We start from the raw sequence: 24,385 nt of genomic DNA on the forward strand, positions 1-24,385 counted from the left end.
ATCTGATAATGGTTTTTACTTAGGTTTCTGTATATTTTATCCTTGCTCTGCAAAACAAACCATTAAAATGTTTTAACAAAAGATTAACAAACAGCAGATAAACAATCATTCCGTCAATAAACAAGCTTCTCATCAATTAACTCAAGTCTTTATTCACCTCCTGAAAACAATGTTACAGTTTATACAGATATGATGGGCTTCACTGCAGAAGGCCAGTCAGGGTTAGTAAAAACCAGGACATTTGAAAAAGGGGTAAAAAAAAAAAGAGTAGGCTAAAGAAAGCTAAATAAACATCACTTTGTTTGATTATGATCATTTTCTAGTGTTTAAACAGACTCACGGTTTATAACAAAATAACACCAACAAGGAGACAGGTGACGAAATAAAATGCACACAAAATGCATGTCCTCTCCCACACAACACACAACCAGCTGTCCAACTACCATGCTGTTTGGTCTCCCATGTGTCCAAACACACACATAAACATCTCACTAGCTCATTCCTGCACTTACGAACATTCATCAACATACACCCAAAGCACAAACAAACACAATATTAGGTTGTCAAACACAGATATTCGGGGGCTGATGTGTAGGAGACAAAGAAAACTAGCAAGGTCGAACTACCACAGGTGCTGTGGGGATGTTAAAGAGCCTTTACCGATACCCAGGACCTGGCTGGGTGTAGCCCTGGCCATAAGTTGGGCGGTTTCGGGCATAGGGGTTGGCACCCCCGGGGGGAGGGGTTGCACCAGGCGGTGGGGTGTATCCAGGGCGGGGCTGATAACCCCCTGCAGGCTGGGATGTGTAGTTTTGAGGTGGAAATGCTCCGGGTGGGTACTGGGTTGGTCCTTGGGGAGCAGGAGGTTGTGATTGACCAGAAAATCCAGGGGCGGAGCCCGGAGCACCAGTAGCCTGAGAGGTAGGGGTGGGGTAATTCTGGAACTGTTGTTGAGGGGGAGCAGCCTGAGGAGCACCAGGCTGAGGGGTATAACCAGCTGGAAGAAAGGGTAAACAACGAATATCAAATTTGCAAAAACAAAGCAAACTGTTGTTTATCATGAGGTATCATTTTGTTTTGAAAGAAATTTACCAGGGTACTGCATCCCATACTGCTGCTGGTGTCCAGCTTGTGGAGGGTATCCACCTGGAGCCTGATACTGCTGATACATCTGACCTGTTAAAGGCAGAGAACACGGTATTGGTTTAGGACAAAAATATTATTTTATGCCCAAGGATAAAGAATCATAGTGTGAAGAACAACATGGGAGGAATTTTTCCCTAATAAACCTGCACATCTAAGGGCCCACGCACAGCTGTTGGATTCCAGAGAGGACATCCCACTGTTCTTTATCAAACGTTTGAGGAGAAAGCTGGGGCACCACAGGGCCATAAATATCAGGAACTGATCTCTTTTTTATACATGCATTTAGAAAGAAATAAAGGGCTCAACGCCCGGTTGGGCAAGTGATTCAAATTTTCACAGGCCCTGCCAAAGTTTTCACAGGCCCCACCACAAAAAAAGTAATAAATACATATTATTGTCTAGTTACTTGTGTGTTGTTTTTTACAAACAACAATTTATAAATAAGGTTATGATACCAAAAAACTATTGGCATAACTCACAGTAATGTCAAATATTGTTAAAGACATGAAACCAATAAGTGATAAAATAAGAACCAAATAAGTAATCAGAATAAATGCAAAAGCACTAATAAATGTAATAAAGCAGTGTTTTTCCGGTGTTTCAGGTTGGTCATCAGATACATAAATTAAATAATGTCACTAATTTATAGTCTTCACATGAAATCCAGGGATGGATTATGATATTAATGTGCCCTGGGCATGGACGTTTCAAAGGTCCCCTAGCATCACATATTTTACAAGAACAGTGTTGCACCTATGCCCAAATACACAGGACTTAGGAGTGGTTCGCACAGAACGCATCTTTGTGTCTAAAATCGCAGTGCTCAGGAATGGTTTGGAAAAGCACAGCGCAAACCGCGGGGTCTAGTGGCACTCTTTTGATAACAGAAATTGCACATTTAAATTGAGCAGAGCATCTACAAACAGTAACTGAGATTACCACATCAAGGGCACTCATTTGTGTTGATTATATTTTGCCGCTGTATCTTTTAATATCTTTAATAAGCGGCAATTGTGTTCATTTGAACCCTTTCTGCGAGCGCTGCTTCTCCCGCCAAAGACGTGTCACATATCAAGACCTGCAGACAGGCAGGTAAACGATAATGCAGCAGTAGCCTAATAAAGTATTTTTAGCTGTAAGTGAGTTTACTGCTTGCTATGCAGGTTTGTGACAGATTATAAACCATAAAGTCTTGTATCTACAATAGCATTAATGAAATTAATAATATAAATAGCATTAATAATCAGCATGAACATTTCATAATAAATCATGTTTTAATCAGATATTATTTAGAATCAGTTCTAGTATGAATGGCATGGAAAGGCTATTGTTAGTTACTTTGTCAGTACTTTTGCTCATGATGAATTCATTTCAGTTGTTACATTTTGTTGTCAGAAGTTTAAAATATTAAATAGGCCACTAGGAGTTCGCTTTAGCAACAGAGCCTACAGTACATTTTGTCAGTTACCAGACCGTTCTATGTTTCATACCCACTGTGGGTATCAGAATATAAAATAAATGACCTGATAAAAACATTACAGAGACCCCCCCCAAAGCCGTAAATCTGGAGGGAAACACTGCCAAGGGTCTTTGAGTGCTTTTCCACCATCGCCCCGAACCGTTCTAAGCACAGTCTAAAACGGTTACAGTTATGTTTCCACGTGAGCCTGGTTCGACACGGCATGATTACAAACTGTTCTTGGCTCAGAATTTTCGGCATGGTTTTCTAACCATGCTGAATCGTGCTAATGAATGCGCATAGAGGGGTTATAGCTCAGTCTCTTGTGTTACCAAGGCAGTGCGTGACGAGTTTGTGTTTACATTCTAAAAATTTCCATTATCAGCCCTGAGTTGGAAACTAAAACCATTTATGTACCGGCTGGCATGGATCGGCACGGAATGGACGATTAAGCAACGAGAACCAGTCGGTGCGATGATGGTAAAGAGATCTTTAATTATGGTCCCGGGGCATCGGCAAGTCCTTATTGTTGAGCCCTGAAATATCCGGCAATAATCCCTGTTCATGGACTTATAATTTTGTTGATTATGTAAAGATGCTGCCTTTAGCCACATCAAGACCAAACAAACAAACAAGCCGAAGGCGAGGAGAAACGTTTGACCATAATCCAACAGTCTCAAACACAACCCCACTATCCAATGTCCACATAATGTTTGTGTGTTTCGCACCAAGAAACTAATAAGAAAAGTGTGTTTGTCATTGTGCAAGGCAACACAGCTCCACAAGTTTGCAACCATGGCAACTATCTTCACAACCTGCCAAACACAAAACAGTTCTGCACAATTTCTCATGTGATCTGGGCTGATGTTGGAGTTATTTGGGAAGATCAAATCCAAAAGGATGAGCGTAGAATAACATTACACTGAACCTGTTACAAAGCTACGAAGGCTATTTGATTTTTTGCAGGACGCTTTACCATGAACCTCAGTCAGAAGACACGTGTACGATACTTTCATACTGCAAACACACAACCGGCGGAAATATCCTGTGGCACTTCGTGTCAGCATGAGAGAATGTGCATGACTTCAGGTGTGCAACACTTCTGCCAAACTGCATGACCTGCCAAATCCAAAAAAGTCCTGCACAAGTTCTCATGTCCACTGGGATGATGTGGAAGTTCTTTGGAAAGAAAAGTGGGGGTTGAACAAATCCAATGGATTTTCGCCAAGAGGAGAAAACATTATGCTCTGAATTTACTACAAAGACTTGCCATTTGGTCTTTTGTTAATTTTTCTTTTGCATGCTTCAGTTTGAAGACATCTGCACTTGGGATGTGCACAAGACGACATATTTTTAAAATCAATTAGTCTGTGGGTTTGAACAAATGGTCAGAAGCTCTCCATAATCACGCTAGTTTCATGTCCTTATGACATTAAGCAGACGCTTTTCTTGTTGAGGGTTGTTTGTGTAAGATGTGTTTTTAGGTGCAACAAAGTAGACAAAATTGTATTTATCTACCGGTATGGCAACGTTAAAAAATTTTTTTTGTATAAACCTAAACCTCAGAGAAGTCGAGTTTTCCACTACAGCATAACTACTGGCTCCAAGAAACAACTACCGGTATACATTTTCCATTTAGATTTTTTATTCTATTCCCTCCTTCCAAATCACAGTCCATCGGCGACCACCGCTGATAAGATATTAGGTACAATCAATACACATGGTTGGGATGGGCATGAGTACCCCAGTGCGACGATAAGTCATGGAAACGATGACAGGGCAGAAGAGATGACGCATTGTGCTGATATTTCTTTTAAACTTATTTTTAAAAGCATTGATGTTTTAATAATCTGATAGTGTTAAATAATTAAATAAACTTGCAATGTTTTGTCAACATAAATATTCGTATCAGTGTTGTAATTAAAATCTTTAGATCTTGCAATGTCCTGCCCCATGCTCATGCCCAGCCCCCAATAAATCGAGGGAATTGTTTTTCAAACCTGTCCAGAACTCTAAAATAAATATTGTCAAAATTTCCATCCCTAACACACGGTAGACTTACCATCCATAGTAGTGGAGGAAGGTTGTTGGACCCCTGAGTAAGGTGGGGGAGCCTGGGGAGCCACACCAGAGGGGGGCGCTGCTGAAGATGATGAAGCAATACTGTCTGGAGTAGCAGAACGCTCTTCTGCAGCGGCAGCAGCGGCGGCTACAGCTTGAACTAAAAAGAGAGAATTCATTATAATTATGTATCTATACTATATATAACTAAACAGCTATAATTGGTTGTAATTCAAGAGAATCCAGCTCTAAAATGGGCATGGTACCATGGGAATGTTCCTCAGACAGGCCGAATGCTGAGATGACATTCTTGTTGACCTCCTCCTGGTTCTTCAATGGGTCAAACGCTGACATGCTAGCAGCACTCACTGGAGGGGCCTGCCTTAGTGTTGAATCTACTGCTTCAGTCAAACATTCTGTTGCACAAGCACACATCAAAACAGGACAACTTTAGCCTAGGCATACATCACCAGACACATGGAGCAAGTAAACAAGTTTGAAATTATGGGCTGAATGGTTTCTTTTATGTTGACCTACTTTCAAAAACTAAATGAGCTTCTAGTGCGACACTTTATAACACTTGGTTTTATGTGTTTCAGATGCTTTAAATTTAGTATTGGCTATGAAGAACACTAGAATCACTCAAGGCGAGTGGGTGTCTATACCAGTTACTGGATTGGTGCTCTCTGGGACACACTCTGAGGGCGGCTCCAGGCTGTCCAGAAGGCTGTTGACTTTATTCCTCAAATGGATCAGTTCTCGACGCAGGTGCTTCACCTGAGACGACTCCAGTGGCCGAGGCTGTCCATTCACTGCAAACACACAACAGTGATTTGTTAACCACACTTTATCTGAGAGACCATAAATCACATCTCCTCCATGTTAACCATGAGTTGTCCAATTGTATCAGTCCCTTGGTTTCAATTTTTGTCACATCCCTCTATATTGCTCTCAAACCCATCTAAAGCAAATGAATCATGAAGAATGTTCTGATTTACTCAGATTTTGTCAACAAATGAATTACGATAATGTCAATAACCCGGCTTGGTCTATATGATGAGGTAATCCAGAATTTTGGCTTTGTGTCTGACCTCAGACTGTTCTTTCCAAAGTCCATATGTCTGAGACCAGCTGCTGCTTGAACTATTCCAGACTGTTCAGACATCACACAAGCACTAGAAGGCGTCCACCCCAGCCCCTGGGCGCCAGTCACACGTCTGGGACGCATACATGCACGTGAAATTATACAGCCATAAACCATTATACAGCCTTAAAATATTCCTGAAAATCGCATCACATTTCTTTATTTCTTCCTTCAATTTCCTTTCTGACAAAAAAAGGCATGGCTTCATCCTGTATGCAGACATTATCTATCTGGAGTATAAATCCTTTAAACAGTTAAAGACATTGCAGAGCACACCAAAAGTAATAACTTTTGTTTCCCACTGCTACCAACTAAAGCATGCCTTTTATTCAGCATGTGAACTTTATTAGTATTTGTCTAGATTATATTTTAAATCATAAATAACTGGGGTTTGTTCCACGGACACACATTGCAACCTTTAGGTTTGGTTCACTTTGCAAAATATCGCATAAATCACCAAATCCAAAACACAGCATTTATGGCACATTTGAAGAGTAATGGGCACACACTGAGCACTGGCTCTGACGCTGCAGTGCAGATGTACTTGTACGAGCCAAACACTGGTAAATCACAAAGAGCCTGACGTTAACGGGAAAGAAACTGTGGTCGATTCTCTTCTTTGGAATACATGTTGAGTGGCCTTTTTGCTCACCATATGATTAATAACATACAAGCAGCCAAATAAATAAAAATTATTAAACCTGCCTTTCGTGCTGTGGACTTGTGAAGGTTTGTTTGCATGCTAATCTTACCAGTTGGTACCACTACATTAAAATCTACTAGTGCTGCCTGCGCCCTTGCAGTAAACTATTTGTTATTCGTCTAGAAGGCACTTCTTCGAACAAATTTTAATAAGTCGATTGTCTGCTTAGCATTTTAAAAGTGTATACGCACCACGTTAGTCGCTTTACATAGCTGTACGCTCTACCACCACTGAACTTGGAAAAAGGGATGCTATTATAAGCATGTTTAAATGTTTACCTTTCCGGGGTGTAAGAGTAGAAAGTGGCAAAAAAATTTGGAAATGCCATCCTATGTTTGCCAGATCTGTTAAGCACATGCGCTGTATCCCTTCCATCAGTGCACTTCTAAAGGCAGCCGAATAAGCTTTATTGTGTACGGGACACAGAGCTCAGTTTTCCTGACAATGCGGACAAACTTGGGTTCCTGTAACAATCCAAAACGCTAAATGTGGCTTAATCCATTAAGACCAAATTCAGTTTATATCTTAATAAAGCGTTTTATGTAAAGAAATGCCGAAGAGCCTAGAACGTGAACAGAAAGCACATCAATGAAGGACCACAGGAAAAAGTGTAAGCGCTTTCCATTCATGTTCTGGGGTTCTACATCTCTTTGCATATAATACGCTTTATTATATGGTGTATACCGAACATGAAGTGTTTTGGAATGTCGCATGAACATAAGCTTGGCAGCATTGTTGGTAAAACTGATCTCAGAGTCCTCCATGAAACTTGTGCGCCCATCTTTAGGAAAAATAGCACTGATGGCAGAGGCATGGAAATCGGAGGAAAAAGTGAGTTGAGTCAAGTTAATGGTCTATATTGTTGTAGTGTTAAGTAACTGCTTTAAAATTATTCATTCGTTTATACAATGTATTTGAATATATTTATTTATACCTATTTTTTGCATTCTGACCATTCTTTCGGTTTTAAAGTCGTCGGCTAGATTATATCCACTGAATTGTTTTCTGTTAAGTGCTTTAGTTTGCTGTATTTTTATTTACTTGTTTATTTACAATTCATTTTATATTCTAAATTTAAAATATTACTACAATTTCGTTTTTGAAGAAAATACTCACATTATTGCAGTCTGATTCAGCAAAAAAAGGTTTTATTATTTGTCCATAGGCTTTTTTATTTTTTGCCCTAAAATTTATCTTTAGTTCATCTTTTTTCCATTTTCACTAGTTCACTTGTGAAATATTATTTTGAGACGTATAATCATAACTTCTGGCAGTGTCACAGCGGATAGTATTATCTGTGCGCTTGAGCACTTAATTTATATTGTAAATTGTTTTGTATATCTCTGTTATCTAGAACAATCTTTTCAATGTTACATGAAACATCTTTTTCATACATGAAGCTTAAACCGTCATCTGATGGCAACTAATGGCCTAAATGAAAGACGACTAGTCGACTAAACATATCTCTAGTCGAGGGCAGCCCAAGCATCTTCTAAGAATGATGCCAGACCTTTGCTCAGAACTAACTTTTCTGACCTACTGTTCTTAAGGTAATTTTTATGAATGTAATAAATTAGTTCTCCTTAAATGTACAAAATGTAAATATGATTAATCTTAAATATGTTTCTAGTTTATCTAGGCCTTTTTTGTCTTTAAAGTGTTCTTTTGGTAAGGTGTTTTGCTTGGAAAGTGTGCATAACAATTTTTCTTAACAAAATAAAGGCAACTTGATTGAACACAAAATATTGCCTATATAACATAATCATTACTTATAATAAAATATGTGGATTGATGGTACAGTGACCCTACAAATCCAGACCCAGTGTTATTTGTTCTGCTATGCCATCTGCTGGACATCAAAATCCTCAGCTGATATATCCCACTACAAAACAATGACCTCTCCTGGCTGGATAAAATACTACCAGATTCAATCTTTTTAAGATTAAAAGAGCTTAACTCAACAATCTGTGCTGATGTTAATGAAGAAAGGGATTATCTTCTTAACCAAGAGTCCATTTGAACCTAATGGTTAAAGCTCAGTACAACACACTCTGCTTTCTGGGTCACAAAGAGACTTGGAATCGAGCTTAACTTGATATGTCTTATCCTAATTTATATTTATATTATTTTAGCAAGTTTAAGCATCAAGTGCATAATGACTATGGGCTGCTTAGTTCCTTTTGTCCTGTTTCTCTTTTCTGTTATTCTTTCCAGGGACACCCTGACCGCTGTAGAGTTTTTGGAATATGATCCCCTACAGGTAATGTAAACCTTCAGATGCTCAATGACCTTAACTCGGAGCATGAGTTACCCACAACAGGTGCTTTATAGCACATTCATCTTACAACTTTAAATAGCATTAGAATAGGCACCTGCAGACAAACTGTAATATATAAAATCAGAACATTTCATAATCTTTCCTGGTATCCTTGTTCCAACGTAACTATATTTTACTTTTTTAGCTGGCCATGAGAGATAAGCCAAAATGAATTAACTAAAAGTTATGAATGCAAACGTTAGAGCTAAACTTGTATTTAGCCTGTATTTCCTTTGCTGGCAGGGTTTCCCAACCCCCACAGCATTTCTGGTTTCTTACCAAATAGAGTGAGTTTCAATATTCTACTGCACTGGATGGCAAAGGACAAATCAGAACTGTCAAAGATGGTGATATGGTCATCGTCTGTAAGAGAACAGACAATAAATTAAGAAATTATTACAAACCTTTTTGCAGGTCTTTTTAATTCTAACATGCATGCTTTGAAGTCTACAACTGACCTTCATCCTTATACTTGATGGTAACCTCGTCACTGCTCTGTAGCTGCCCGCGAAAGACACGCTGCATCATCAGCAGGAGCTCATCGTAAGTGATGTCTTCATTGTGAATGGGGATCCGGCGAATATCATCCCCCAACTGAGCTTTGATGATCAGCTTCCCACTCAGGTCCAGCTGGCCATTCATACTGCTGAAATAAAAAGTGCATTTGCTATTAATGCTAGTAGAAGTCTGTTTTGTTTTTAATACAACAGCAAATTAAACATACACATATAATTGTGCTGAAATTAAAACGACTGACAATAGCCATACAGCTGATAAAATATAAAGCCATCACTACTTAATCCTACGGCTCTAGTTGTTTATTGAGGAAGAGGCTGCTCAACTCATCACTTTTTAATGCATCACATTCACTTTAGGACGTCATCTGATGCATCAGTGTAGCAACAAACTGAAACGAACTACAGGGCAGGCAGCATCAGTGATAACAATATGAAATGTACACATACATGTGATGATCGAGATAACAGCCTCTCCAAGTAAAAACAATCACATAATATATGTCTTAATCATTCATTATCTTCCGTTGGAAACAGAACCTATGCCCAGACCACACGTCACACAACAGTTAATCATGAAATGTGATCGCTGTAACTCAATGAGCGTCTTACAGCTTGCTCTCCTGCTTTTGTTGTCGATATTAACACGTCAAGGCCACGAATCACTTATGTCATTCACTAAGGGTTCCATAGTCTAGTGAGAGATGGATCTTATGACTTGAATAATACAAGCAAGCAGCAAATGTTAACATTCTAAATATTTTATGAGAAAACTTGTTCGCCTTAATGTAGACATTTTACTAAATTTTACAGTACACAAGGAAGAAAAAGCCTTACATATAGTTTCAGTATATTTGCTAAATGCTACTGTACAGTACTGTGCTGGGTAAAAAATGAAAGTCTAAGGTTCATAAGACAGTAGATGATTTGGCAGACCAACAGTCCTTCCCAACACAGACTTTGGCCTTGTTGAAACACAGCCTATGAGTGAAAAGACCCATTTGGGGGTTTTGATCACAATTAGAAGGTGTTTCTAATCGTTCAGGGACAAACTTATCAGAACAATTTACTCCTTTCCTCTGACAATCTTATCCATCATTTCAGCCTAAAACTGCATTGCATTGTAGACAGAGACAGACATGTATTTAACCCATACCAATAAAAACACAAAATGTAATCATAATCGTGATATAATCAGTGCTTTTTAAATTCTTGTAGGCTGTATTATAGAAATGATAACGTATGCTTGTCAATCAAATGAAAGAGCGAGCTACATGATGTGATTATATATATATAGAATTGTTTTGCTTGTCAGGATCGCATGTATATTGTGTTGGAATAATAATGAATGAATAGGAGAGGTTTCTCTGGTTGGACGTGTTGTTGGAAAACAACTTGCAACGTCATTTTTTCCGCTAACTTGTCAAATGTCACGTGTTGTTTAAAACGGAATGAAAAAAAACTGAAGCTAGCATTAGCTTAATACTAAACGTTTAAGTTGTGGTTGTAGAAAAATCACCAGGCCATGTCTCAATCAAACAATCATGACGTTCAACAGTACTGCCAAAAAGTGATCCATTTAAACCATACCACCAGGCCTTATTAACCTGATGATGCAGCAACTTCCTGTCAAATAATGCTCTAGCATAACAACCGGCGTGCTATGATAGAAAATGTACAAGAATCAAACAGAAAAGATTAAAACGATGTAAGAATTTCTTTTGTTTTACGCAACATTAATATAACGTACGTTTTTTAATCATTTTAAACACTGACATTTGTAGAGAACGCCTCTTTTTGCATTGTCCCAGTTTCCCACAGGCTAAGCTAACGCTAGCTAGTTAGCTTGACAGCAGGCTAATTGCCGATGGGTCGTTTTGAAAAGCGACCACATAAGTGTATATTAATGTTTACACAAATAAAACGTATTAATTTTACCTGGTGGTTTGGAGGTACTGATACCAGCCTGTGTGTCCGGACTTGAGCTGAGCGTCGCCTGACTGACTAGTCGGAAACGCCTCACAGCGACCTGTACGTGGCAAAACCACAAACGCGCATGCGCGTTGTGTCTACCCTCCTTGGTATGTCTTTTGGCCTCTGAATGAATTTCTTTCATAAACCAACACGATATAAGGTAAGCATAATATTTTATTAATATGAATGTTATATCTTTGTTTGTGGTCACACCTTGACCCCTGGCCCTGAAGGCGTTCCCATAGGCCTATATATAAAACATGACAGAGATTTATTTGTATTGTAAAGAAATCATATATTTATAAATAATTTTTAAAAATGTGGATTGTATGGGGGAAACGACCTCTAGAAGAAACAATTGTTAAATTAAACCAAATTAAATAAATCAAATGTTACATTTTTAATAATATGTGAAAAATATTATTTGAAAAAGGTATATGTAAGGGGCAAGATCATTTAAACATGTAAAAGTAAATATGAACATTAAGGTATGCTTTGTTGGATTAAAAATATATTTCACTTGTAAATATACTCATGCAATTTACAGTATAAACTGAGGCAGAATAGAAGCTGATATGTAAAGCAAGTCCTCCTCAATCACATGTTCATTTCTTCTTCTTCTCTTGTGTTGAATTAAACCACGCATCCAGTAGCTTCTTGCAGTAGTAGATTTGCCACGCGTGTACCTGAATAGCGATTACCATGAGCAGATACATCACAGAAACAGCCGAGAAGCCAAAGATAAAACGGTAGGCCTTGCCATGCCTGTACAGCTGTTGGGCCAGTGGAAACATTTCCATTGCACCAAAAATCAAGGGTGCCACTGAGAACAAACCGGCACTGATCATTGAGATCACCAGGTAGCTGATGTTGTTCTTTGGCATGGCGAGTGCTCCGATGAGCGTAGGCAGAAGACTCAAAAGGTATGGATACTCCCATTGATAGGGCAAGGCCACCAGGTCGTGTGATACCAGATTGAGGTGACTGACAGCTACCTGAGCTGCCACAAGCAACCATACGAAGAGATGGATGACGGTGAGCTTCTTTATCTCTGATTTTAGTGAGCCACTGCAAGACAGTCATATTTCAAATATGAAACAATCTGATACATAATGCATTATTTGTAGAAGTATTATAGCAAATCATAGTTACCTCATCTGATAGCTGGATGCTTTCTCTCTGTGTTTATAGTCACTTCCATCAGTGCCTGCAGCTCTTGGTCCTGCACGTGATACCATGGCAATTTCTAGATGAATGCTAATACCATACAAAGATGAGTTTTGAAATCACTTTTTTAACAATACTGATTGAAACCGAAACATTTCCAAAATTCACGATTAATGTAAACATAAATCAGCTAAAACGAATGATTATAGACAGCTTTGACGAACTTCTTACATTGCAAATGCTCATAGATATGCAACGTGAATCAAACGGTTAATAAAGATATATTTATTTTGGTCCAGTTCCGAAAATAAGAATCGTAAAAAACATATACAGATCTTGCGAGCCGGCTTCGTGATGGATACATTTACTAGCGCTGGCAGGCGGATCATTGAACATGCGTAAGTGGTTATTTCATGAGATATCCCTTTCAAAAACCTTACCGTGCTGTCGATTGTAGAAATATGGAAGAAAACGGCTAAATATTGATGTAGAAACAAAAAGCCCCTTCGATGTAGCGACATATGCTGCTCATGCGCAAAACAAAGAGAAGCAATTTCCCCGCCCCTTCGCGAGGTGTGGTTTGTCAGCATCCCTTTCTGCGCATCCTCAGCATCACTGAGCAAAGGCTTGGCGTATGCATATTTGTAAAATAATGTAGCCCATAATTTTCCCAAAATATCTTTATCTCCTTAGTTGTCAAACAAAAAAACTGAACTCGGTCACTAACCTTTATATTTCAAACTTTCATTGTAAAATGCATTTCCTGCTTTAATTTGGATTCATAGATGGGATGAAAATGTAGTGAACAAAAGTATTGTTGTGGAGACCGTTACTTGCCACTGTTTTATTAACATTATTGTGTTGTTTTATTGACAGTCATTTTGGTTAACTAAGTTTTTTTATAAAACTGTTTTTGTAAAACCCCTACATTACAGTTTTTATGCATTATGCATTATTATGCAGCAATTAAAATAACATAAGGACAGCAATCACTTGTTTTTAAGACATATTATAGTAGTTAGCAATAATATTTAGCATCAATCAGTAATTCTCAACATTATAGCTGATTTCTGAAATGAAATTCATTTAATTTATGTGAATATTGAACATGGCATGTACTTAGGTATTGGAGAACAGTAATTTGACAAACTTATAGATGTAAACCACTTTTATTAAAAAAAATACACAAAAGAGTCAAAAATGTTGTCGGAAAAGTGACCAACATAAAACAAAGATTTATTTACTAGACAATCAGCGGTGACACATAAAGAATAAAATAAAAAATGACATTAAATTGTATTTGAAGTTGCTGCTAAGGATAGGGTGAAGGTGAGGCAAGTGGGGGTGGGATATTTTCCATAATCAAATGATTCTTCAAGCATTCTTAAATCAAAATAAGGCTTCTTTTTCCTTTTGTCTATCATTTATAAAAAATTTGGTGTTTATTTATTAATTATTATAGGTTATGCTGCATGTTTACTGTGAACTGTAATTATTACTTTGGAAAAAATTGTTTAAATAACTATTGTAAAATTTCACAGATTATTACAGACACACGCGCACACACACGGACACATGCTCACAAACATAAAAACACATAAAACCTCTTTCTCTTATTGCAATGTGGTTGCTGTTCAAGCAGCGTGTTACAACAGTACAGATGTAAAACCTTTAGCATTTAAAAAATTGTTGATAAAGAAAAAACAACAAACTTTGGTGTGATATCTTTGACAACTAGTCTTTCAAAGACTTTACAAAGTCTTCTTACTTCATTCTACACATATACAGTATATTAGTTTAGTTATGTAAATGTCACAACGGCATAAAAATGTTTAAACAGTCTGATGCATTTATAGTCATGTTGGATGCCATTGATTAAATACAAACATAAATACATTACAAATACAATCATTTCAAAAATCTCTCTTTAAATGTGATGTTCAGATGAGTACTCTTGTAACAATTTGTGAAAGTCTTTGTGCAGGTAGTCAAAATAAACACAGTACTCTGTTATTTATCATTGCATATACACAGCCTATACATGGATATGGCTGGGTAGACATTTAAAGATGTTTTTATGTCTTCCTTTTTCCATGTAAGAATGTACTTACAAATACTGACATTTTTAAAAAGTCAAATATTTTAATGTCACTTTTCTCTTTTGCTCTTTTAATTTCTTACTGTTGCTTTCTACATCGGATATAGTAAAAATCCAGAGAAGGAGGAATGGACATATTGTCCTGCATAAAATCCAGCTGCCTGCTCGGATGGTAACTGTAAGTAAACTGTGTCTCCTGGTTGTAATGGAATCACAGCACTTCCGGATGCTTGATCAAGAAATCCTTTTGTGTACTCATCATATGTATACATGACTGGCTCTCCATTCCGGTAGAGACCCACCCAGACATTGGCACCTTTGCAGTGCACATGATAGGCAAAGTAGTAGATGCCTGGAAGGTCACAAGTGAACACACCGGTTTGAGGATTGTAATTTTGACGTCCATTATACAGTAATTTGTCAAGCACTATTGGTGTGCCTACTGGAGGGAATGGTGTGGTCAGCTGGGCAGTGAAAGCAGGCATCTCCATACCACTAGCTCCTATCGTATCACCTCCAGCTGCATACTTCCCTTTCTTGTACCCACCAGCTTTTATACCATCAAGGGCTGGGCCCATCTCAGGAAGAACACCCATCAGGTCAGGGGGAAGAGAAGGGCCTGGAGGTCCAGGTGGCCCTGGGGGACCTGCACTTCCTGGCTGACCTGGGGGGCCACTTGGGCCAGGTGGACCTTGAGGACCAGAAATACCAGGAGAACCAGTGTTGCCCATTCCAGGTGGACCAGTTTGACCCGGTGGACCAATATCTCCCTTTGTCCCAGTAAGTCCTGGAGGTCCAATTGGTCCTCCTGGCCCTATAAGTCCTGGAATGCCTTTTGGACCTTGTGGTCCTTCTGGACCAGGCTGACCTTGTTCTCCCTTTAGACCAGGTAGACCAGATGGACCTGGGACACCAGGTTGACCATTGATACCCCCCTCTCCTTTGGGACCAATAGGTCCTGGGAGCCCTCCTGGACCAGGTTCTCCATCCTCACCTTGGGGGCCAGGTTGGCCGGAAAATCCTGGAGGACCTTGTTGCCCCATAGGTCCTTGATCTCCCTTGGCTCCGTCTGCACCCCCATCTCCTTTTTCACCTGGGGTGCCAGGTTCACCTGAAGGCCCAATGGGTCCTGGGACACCTGGGGGACCAGTTTTACCTGGTGGACCAGTCATGCCTTGTTGACCATCATTACCTTTGTCACCTTTGGGTCCTGGTGCACCTGGTAGTCCTCCCATCCCTTTGTCACCCTTCGGGCCAGGGTATCCAGGTTTACCAAGTCCTGGTAATCCAGGTTTCCCAGGTAATCCTGGTAGTCCTGTTAATCCTTTGTGACCAGCTGGACCTGGCTGACCTGGTAATCCACTTTCTCCTGGCTTTCCAATACCAGGGATTCCTTGTAGTCCTTGTGGACCCTTTTCGCCAGGTTGACCTGCTGGACCTGGCTCCCCAGACTGACCTGGTCTTCCTGGCGCACCAGGTGGACCTGAAACACCAGGCAAACCAGGCCTACCCACTCCTGCTAATCCTGCTTTACCTGGGGGCCCTGGGGGCCCAGCTGGCCCTTTAGGCCCTTGTGGACCTGGTAGTCCAATTCCTCTATCACCTTTATGTCCAGGTAACCCTGGGAGACCTGGTAAGCCTTTATGTCCTGGCTCTCCTTTAAATCCTGGCTGTCCTGGCAATCCTTGTCCACCGGGCTTTCCTATTCCTGGTAGGCCTGGGGGTCCAGGAGAACCAGGTGGCCCGGCCAAACCTGGTTGTCCATCATCACATCTGGGACCTTGTTCACCTTGTTGTCCAGGCTGCCCAATACCTCCTGGCTTTCCTGGCATACCTGGCATTCCTGGTTTACCAAGTCCAGGAAGTCCCGGAGCACCTGGAGGTCCTTGCTTTCCAGGGGTGCCTGCTATGCCATTTCCTTGAGGCCCAGGTGGGCCAGGGGGTCCCTGAGGTCCAACCTCTCCTGGAACACCCTGCTCACCTCTGGGAATGGTCTCACCTGTTTTTAAAAGAACAATCAAGGTCAGGACCAGGACAAAAGGTTAAGAAGTATTGCATATTTTTGCATAGTTGTTTAATTAAAATTTTGTTTTCGTTTGATGTTTTTTACTTAAATGTTTCATGTAAAGCTACTTTGCAACAAAATATATTGTAAAATTCCTATAGAAATAAAATCAACTGTATACATTTAAAAATAATCAAAGTGCATACATTTAAGTGTATAAATCATCAGTTTTGCTTACCTTTGTTGTCCTTTCCTTTGTTTAGGTGCATAGGTGGATAGTGTGGATAAGCCTTGTGTGGTATATCCTTTCCCATGCCCATGTGATGCATCTGTGGCATAGGTTGGTGTTGCTGAGGATGCATTTGTGGTATAGGTTGGTGTTGCTGAGTATGCATTTGTGGCATAGGTTGGTGTTGTTTAGGATGTGGCTTGTGCCCATAATATGCGCCTCCGAAAGCTGATGGCAATAAAGCCATTTGCACAACAGCTACAAGGAAAGCAGCCATGGCCATGGCTTGTAAAAAGAAAAATAGTGAATTAATGACTGGACATATTGTTGCTCAGAATATATATTATTTGTGATATTAGACAACTGATCAGTAATGTAAATCAGTCAGTCAACATGGTAAAATGTTAAACAAACACATCAATTTGAGCAATAACAGATATCAATTGAATTGTAGGCAATTGAAACAGTTAACTATTTAGTTATCTGGTTGGGTAAAATAACCCAATATGTTTATTTGTTATAGTGTCAGTAAATTATAATTATGATTATATTACATTTACATTCAAATTAAATCAAGCAAATATTAAACAATAATAACAATGAAACAATAAATGCTGTCATTTTAAACAATTACACTGCCACTGATTTAGTGCACAAAGGAAAGTATAAATCTGACTATGCACTCTTAAATTAAAGGTGCTTTAATAGAAGAAACATTTATGTCTAGATGTTTCCATAAAGAACCTTTAACATGCGAAGAACCTTTCTGTTTTCTTTGTGGTGAAGAAAGGTTCCTCAGATAATAAAAAGGTAAGAAAGAGATGGTTCTTTAAAGTTCTTTAAATGGTTCTATGGCATCGCTGTGAAGAACCTTTCAAGCAACTTTATTCTTAAGAATGTAGATTTATATCTTGTCATTGTTTAATTAATTATTTTAAATTTGTTTTCAGAGAAAGTGTTCTTACTATCAAAACAAAAGTAGTGGCAGCAAAGAAGAATAAAAAATGATCAAGAAGCTGAACTCATTAACATGAGATCCACTTGTTAAAACATTTTACCATACAAAGTCAATGAGTGTTGCTAAAACAGCAGGGCACTAAGAAAGTGTTGGTGGGAATAAAGCTGCTCAGAAAAAATAACCTATATAGCAGTGGGACACAATTCATGTTCATCGAGCAGGTGCAATCATTTAATAATGTAAATAATGAGCATCAGAGTTGAAGGGAATCTAAGATCCTAACATTTGTGTGTGGTTATGCTTGCTATGCCAGGATCAGTACCATCATCATTTGATAAATTATTTAAACCAGGACTAGGCCTTAGTTTAATCAGCAAATTAAAGTAATTTTAGCAAAACATTACTTCATAAAGCATTACTTATGTGCTTTTTTAGACAAGGCAAAGGCACTGATGCACTGATGTATTTTAAGATATGTCAGTGCAAATTGTTTTCAGTTTGGATAGCTCTTACATTAATTCAAGTCTAGGACTAGTCTAATCTCTGACTTGGAGACCAGCACTTGATCGACAGTAAAACCATGTTGGTAAGAGAGTACAAGCCCGGGCACATTTTGTGTTTAAAGTAATGGGGTGGACTGGAGATATTTAGAGAATGTGCGTTATTCCCAACCGGAAGAAATTTACACCAATGCCCCTTTCACACAACTGAGCTATGTTGTAACCCCAGACTATGTTTATGTGTACATTTGTGTGTTTCAGTTTTTACGCTTTTAAATGTGCAGATCAAAATGTATTTAGCTGATTCTCCATAATTTTTCTCAGAACACAGTCTGTTGGATGTGGATCAGTCAAAAATGGCATCATATTGAAGGAAGTGATGGTGTTGACCTTTGGCCTTTTCTCAGGCTGCTGGAGATTTTCACACAGATATGCTAGACCATCTAGATTTTCCGCTCTTTTGATGTGTGTACAGGCACTGTATGGTTTTTCAGCCCTGTTAGTTAGGTTATATGAAATACACAGTATAGTTTCAAATGAAATGTTTGTAGGTCATGTAGGATGTCATTTTGAGCCGAGGAATGTTTCTGAGATCATCCCAATAACATTGGAACAATGTGAAACTACCCAAAATGCAAATGTAACTCCCTTCAAATGTGACTGATGTAACTTACTCCCCTAAAACTGTGAGTGAGAAAAATAAAGATAAAACAGAAGATGAAGATTATACAGCAAATGTAAGTGATAAAGAAGAACAGAGCTAAATATAGAATAGGTCTAAAAATAGCATAGCTCTCACACCTGCCTTACGCAACTCTTTTTCAGAAGGTTGTATTTTTAAGAAGGTTGTGACTTTCATCACAGAGTGTTTACCCATTCACAAACTTCCGCAGACAATTGTGTCACCTCTTTTTCAAGTCTGTACTACTCAAACAATCACATTAGTTCACACAGACCGACACCAAAAAATTGAGTTATTGAATTTTTGTTATACCAAATAGACATGAATAGACACAGGCCTCACAATAATGAAAAAAAAGATTTATAATATATAGTAGATTTCTTTTAAGGAACAGTACTTTGCAGAACAGTTTATTGGACAGAACAGTGTGTAAGATGACATGAAAGTACAGGGTGAAAAGAGAGGAACTGGGTCAGCAAAGGACCTCGAGCTGCCATATGTGCATTGGCTCCACATGTTGGAACACAGCCCACTAGGCCAACACAACTTAAATAATGAAACATTACACTTTGTTGCTTATTAATATGCAATTTTTCATTATTTATATTAAGTTAAAAAAAGTTCATCCTATGCACACTGTGATCCCAAATGCAACCAGTGCAATGCAAATCATTGTTTTCGGCCCTAAATGGGTACACTGTCATCTTCGTGGAATTTAAAATGTGTAATTCATTGCATCCTTCAATTTAAAAATCTTTTTATTTCTCATGTTTTTTTCAAACATCCAGTTTAAGATTAGCCTAAATTTAGCCTGCTTCTCTGGCCTCTGACCCTAGTAAACAGTCTTCTGTGCTATTTGAGAAATGTGCATCTGGAATCTCAAGCATTGCTTATACAATTAACACCTCAGCAAATAAGTCGAGTTAAACACTGACTCTTGCAATGCTGGCCGAGGAACAGTGTTTACAGAAACCCCATTCCTTACTCTTTGTATGCATGTTCCCTCGTCTATCTCATAGTGTGCACAGTTCCTCTCTTCAGTCTTTCAGTTGATTCTGTTTCACACGGCCCTTTCCTTTGTATTTCTCACAAATCAACAATGACAATACTTTCTTTTTACCTCTTTATGGGATGAGAAGGAACTTTAAACAGATTTTTAAGTTTGATGTCTGTTAGAAAATGTTCTTTCTTACAGATCTTACAGGTGTCCCAAAGATCAGCCGTTTCTGAATCATAACCAAAATATATTTTAGGGAGACTATATGCTCGTGTTCAGACTATAGGGATGTCACAATATTGTTAATATCCATGATATAGATACTTTTAATCGTTGATATTTTGTGCTAACACTACACAAAAACTATTGTAAATTATTCAGTGCGAATATCTTGTTGAGGTTCCAAAGTAGGTAATCATTTTTCAACCATTTAAAATGTTGCCTTAAGAGCCATATTGGTTCCAATGGGAGAGCTGGGATTCATAGCTGCAAACAAGCACTCCATTTAAGATACAACAGGGCCCTTATTCTCCCGGTCCAAATGTTGGGTCACTTAGAAGCATTTTAACAGCTAAGTGTTAATAAGAGTGAGAAACACAACATAGGCATGCTACTCTCACTATACGAGATGAAGAATGTCTCTGAGAATCATCCTATTGTTGTTTTTGCATTTTTTATGCATTTAGCAGATGCTTTAATATAAAACAACTTACAGTGCGTTTGAGCTATTCGTTTTTTATTAGTATGCGTGTTCTCTGGGAATCAAACCCATGACCTTTTGCGCTGCTAGCCAAATGCTCTACCACTGAGCCACAAGAAATCCTGTTGGCCTCAAACGCCCTTTCAAAGACACATTTCGACAGTGAGTATAGGTGGCCAATAATTTTTATATTGTACAGTAATGTATATATATATATATATATATATATATACACTCATGCATGCATGCATACATACATACATCCACGCATACATGTGTATAGTGTCTAATTCTGAAAAATCTCAAAATATCACAAACTAAATATCAGTCAATTAAGTAATTGTTCTGGCTGATGTATTGCTGGTCTATAGATAATTTCTCACTAATAAACCTGTATAATGTATTTTCCGAAGTGCCATACGCCAAATTAATATCAACCAATGAATGAAAGAATGGTACAATGTTAAAACATTTATTAGATTAACAGTTTAATATAAAATGTGTTCTTCCTATATCTTTTCCCAAATAACTGACTGTCTTTTATAAGCCATATACCATTGTGTCTCTAATTGATACATTTAAACTAACAATACCAGGTATACACTATCACAATCACACATGCTAAGACCGAGTAAGTATCTACCAACACAGGGTTGAGTTAGCAAATTGTTCTAGACACTGCACACCTAAACTTTTAAAGTTACATTAAACTAACGCTCCTGTTAACACGACGTAAGGCCCAATATTTCTATAATACTGTAACATTGAAGAAAAGTGTACACACCTAGACCTTTAGTAAACTTCTAAAAGACACTTCTACTATATAAACTTATACTATATAAACACTCAGAAAGAATAAACAAAGACAAAGCAAGTTTGTTTTAATTTTACACATCACATTTTCAACTCTGTTTGAACCCTAAAAAAAGAGCCCTAAAAAAACCTGAAATTCATCACATATTCACTTCTCACTCTATAGAGTTAGACAGCTTTTTTACACAGTAGATTGACTGACACCTGCATACTACTAATAGGTGAAGGCCCATAAAATATTTTTCCCCTTCTCAGTAGTTTCCCAACAAAGTGCATCACTTAATCATCACACAAGCCATTATTAGACTAATGAAATGTACTTCAGCATAATTTCTTACCTTTCCTTGGTAAGTGGCCGTTACAGGGGTAATCTCAAGGATCCTCAAGCTTACACACAGAAAGACCCTAACACACACTTTAACCAATTGACCAGTGCTGACTGAACTAAAACAAGAAACTGCCTCCAGAAGACCACCTTTTATCCACGGCAGGGTGGAGCCAAATGGAAGGGAGGGAAAGCTCGAGACAGATAGAGATTGACACAGTATAGAGGAACATGTGACAGTATAAAGGTGTTTTCAGGGATTTGTTTGATTTTCCAAAAACTACACAAAATGGGGAGGATGTGTTCAATATTGAGTTTATTGTAGTGGCTCTTGTTATTTAATGAAATGAGACTAAAGTTTTCATTTTAATATGTATTGGGGTTCAAATTTACAGTTTTAGAAATTGTGACAAAAAATGAATAAGAAAGGATTCAGCACTATTTTCTTCGTAATTAAGTAATTTTTAAAGACCATATTAACTTGTTTTTACAAAAGTTGGATTCACTTGCTTCTATTGAAGCACACAAGACGCTTTATGAAACATCGTAATGTGATTGTGTGGATGTGCACAAATGTGTGAATTCCATGCCAGCAAGAATGCATTGAAAAAAAGGAACTGAAATACTTGAAAAATGTTTTTTTTAAGTTTCATATTTTTAACATTTGTTAAATTGTTAAAATTCTTGACAATACAGAAACAGGGGTTTATAGCATTTAGTCCAAATGTACACACTTTTAATCTCGGAAAAGGATTTGATTATTTACAAATAAAGGCTATTGCATTATGATGACATATTTAACCAAAATATACTTATTAGTCTATATACTCTACCTACTAATACCTCCTATTTTTCATATTGTTGTGATTCTAAAACTAATCAAAATGATTTGACAAATTACATTTTTATAAATTATAAAAAAAATTGAAATTGAAATTCAAGTGACTTGTAGAGGCAGACAATTTAAGGCAGTTTTTGAACTAAGGTTTTTAAGTTGAAGTTGTAGTGTATTTTGGCTTATGGAGTAGGAAATGATCCCATGCATATATCAAAGCTAAAGGTTTTGGACATACAACCACATCATCAAACATAATAAGAGAGTGATCACAGACTGATGAAATCTGTATCTTGAATGCACTGCGAGTCAATAAAAGGGCCTGGCTCCAAATGCGAAAAAATGTAATGTAAATCAGTGCGTGAAAGAGGGTGAGATTGCCCTCAACCCTGTGTTAATGAACAATGAAATAGGGTGCTGCAAGGAATAAGGCAGGTGTTGACTGTGTCCACCATGACACAACCATGTGAAACTGATTTTCTAAGCCATCCAGGCACTTCAGTCTGTTACCAAAATCAATTGAAATGACTCATTCACTAATTCATTCATGCCTCGCTTTTTCATGCATTCAGTACCTAGAAGAGGTTTAACCAACACTTACCATTGCAATGACAGCTGTATGAAGAAAGCATGCAGGAAATACATAATGAAGTGCTAAATTTGTGAAAAAATGCCAGTAAATCAGAAACACTCAAAACAGACATAGGTTTGGAATTTTTCCAGATTTCAAAACACACAGTACATTTCTGTAAAGCTGCTGACTTGGTTCTCTTAAGTGGGATGACTCCAAAATTCTTTAACCCTTGTGTTTACCCATGGTCTTTAAGTTTTATCACGATCACTTAGATAAAAAAGCCACAATGACTGTTTTTAAGGCAAGCACCCTCCTCTGCGCTGTGCGCATTCACACACTTTCTCACAAAGACACAAAACTCAATTAGCTGTAAGCTTGTTTGCTAATCGCACACCATGCCGGCATCTGTTTCACGGTTTGGTCCCAGAAAAAAAACTTTGAGAAAGAGGAGGAGCCTATTCTTTGTTTGCGGAATAACTGATTTAGGCTACAGCAGCTAGTATTATTAGATTTGAGTGCATAGCTTGATGGCATGTGTTTTTCTTGCCTATTTGTCAGATCTAACCTGGAGGTTAATGGCCCGTGTCAAATCAGATGCCTGCAGCACTGCATTGTAAGGCTCTTCACATGATGTGCTTAACACTGGGCTATCTTCTTCCTGAACCCTGCTTTTAAGCAATAAATTACACTTTTCCATGGTTAAAAAAGGAAGGATAGGACCTGTTAGGCCCAACAAACCAGATTATTCTAGTTTTAGATGTTTAAACAGATGGACTAAATTAATGAATGCTGACGTCCTTTCATGCATAATCTTACTTTGTATTAGACCTATTGTATTATTGCTCCTGTATGACATATCGCTTATTGCTCCCTGAACTCTTTGTATAAAAGCATCTGCTAAATGACTAAATGTTAAATGTAATCTGTAAGCATGTTGCCCAAAAGTTTATTAGTCAATTAGCAAAAATGTCACAAAAACTGTTGTTCACTATGGCGGTGCGGTTATGTAAATATTTGTTCAGTTTACGATTAGGTAAATGTGTTGGTAAGCCAGGTTGTCCAGGTGACAGGGTCTAGATTGTAGTCAACATTGGCTGTATGATTTCTACATTCCCACAGCTGTTGTTGTTGTGTATTGTGGCAATGGAATGCACAGTGCAATCATTACCACGGTAACACGTCA

At 38.2% G+C, this 24,385-nt stretch overlaps 3 protein-coding genes across 4 annotated transcripts; all 3 read right to left on the reverse strand.

Moving 5' to 3' along the window:
* Window positions 1-132: 132 nt before the first annotated feature.
* tfg (trafficking from ER to golgi regulator) lies at window positions 133-11,434 on the reverse strand. Of its 2 annotated transcripts, none has more exons than XM_079464193.1 (8): window positions 11,284-11,434; window positions 9,289-9,476; window positions 9,110-9,193; window positions 5,332-5,478; window positions 4,933-5,082; window positions 4,668-4,826; window positions 1,093-1,176; window positions 133-997 (listed from the first exon to the last, which is right to left on the reverse strand). In XM_079464193.1, exons 2-8 carry the CDS (start codon window positions 9,470-9,472, stop codon window positions 657-659), a joined length of 1,149 nt encoding a protein of 382 aa, XP_079320319.1. In that variant the 5' UTR covers window positions 9,473-9,476; window positions 11,284-11,434; the 3' UTR covers window positions 133-656. The 2 variants fall into 2 exon arrangements, with proteins under 2 accessions (XP_079320319.1, XP_079320320.1); XM_079464194.1 differs by having other exon boundaries at window positions 9,289-9,473; window positions 11,284-11,391.
* A 27-nt stretch (window positions 11,435-11,461) lies between these two features.
* Window positions 11,462-13,102, reverse strand: jagn1a (jagunal homolog 1a). Its single transcript, XM_079463631.1, has 3 exons — window positions 12,927-13,102; window positions 12,472-12,576; window positions 11,462-12,387 (listed from the first exon to the last, which is right to left on the reverse strand). The coding sequence occupies exons 2-3, from the start codon at window positions 12,555-12,557 to the stop codon at window positions 11,925-11,927; spliced, it is 549 nt and encodes a 182-aa protein (XP_079319757.1). The 5' UTR covers window positions 12,558-12,576; window positions 12,927-13,102; the 3' UTR covers window positions 11,462-11,924.
* Window positions 13,103-14,676: 1,574 nt separating this feature from the next.
* On the reverse strand, window positions 14,677-17,101 carry col8a1a (collagen, type VIII, alpha 1a; the record flags this gene model as incomplete). Its single annotated transcript, XM_079464471.1, has 2 exons — window positions 14,677-16,583; window positions 16,828-17,101. The coding sequence occupies 2 exons, from the start codon at window positions 17,099-17,101 to the stop codon at window positions 14,677-14,679; spliced, it is 2,181 nt and encodes a 726-aa protein (XP_079320597.1).
* Window positions 17,102-24,385: the final 7,284 nt, after the last annotated feature.

Source organism: Barbatula barbatula, assembly GCF_947034865.1.
Source record: "Barbatula barbatula genome assembly, chromosome: 9".
NCBI classification, from domain to species: Eukaryota; Metazoa; Chordata; class Actinopteri; order Cypriniformes; family Nemacheilidae; genus Barbatula; species Barbatula barbatula.

Bases quoted from the DNA above. Each gene is read 5' to 3' on its own strand.
- tfg (XM_079464193.1), bottom strand. From the start codon at position 9,472: ATGAATGGCCAGCTGGACCTGAGTGGGAAGCTGATCATCAAAGCTCAG. The intron at 5,083-5,331 runs GTATAGACACCC...CTTGTGCAACAG, and splicing joins GAGCACCAATCCAGTAACTG to AATGTTTGACTGAAGCAGTA. The intron at 1,177-4,667 runs GTAAGTCTACCG...TGCCTTTAACAG, and splicing joins TTCCTCCACTACTATGGATG to GTCAGATGTATCAGCAGTAT.
- jagn1a (XM_079463631.1), bottom strand. From the start codon at position 12,557: ATGGTATCACGTGCAGGACCAAGAGCTGCAGGCACTGATGGAAGTGAC. The intron at 12,388-12,471 runs GTAACTATGATT...ACTGTCTTGCAG, and splicing joins GCATCCAGCTATCAGATGAG to TGGCTCACTAAAATCAGAGA.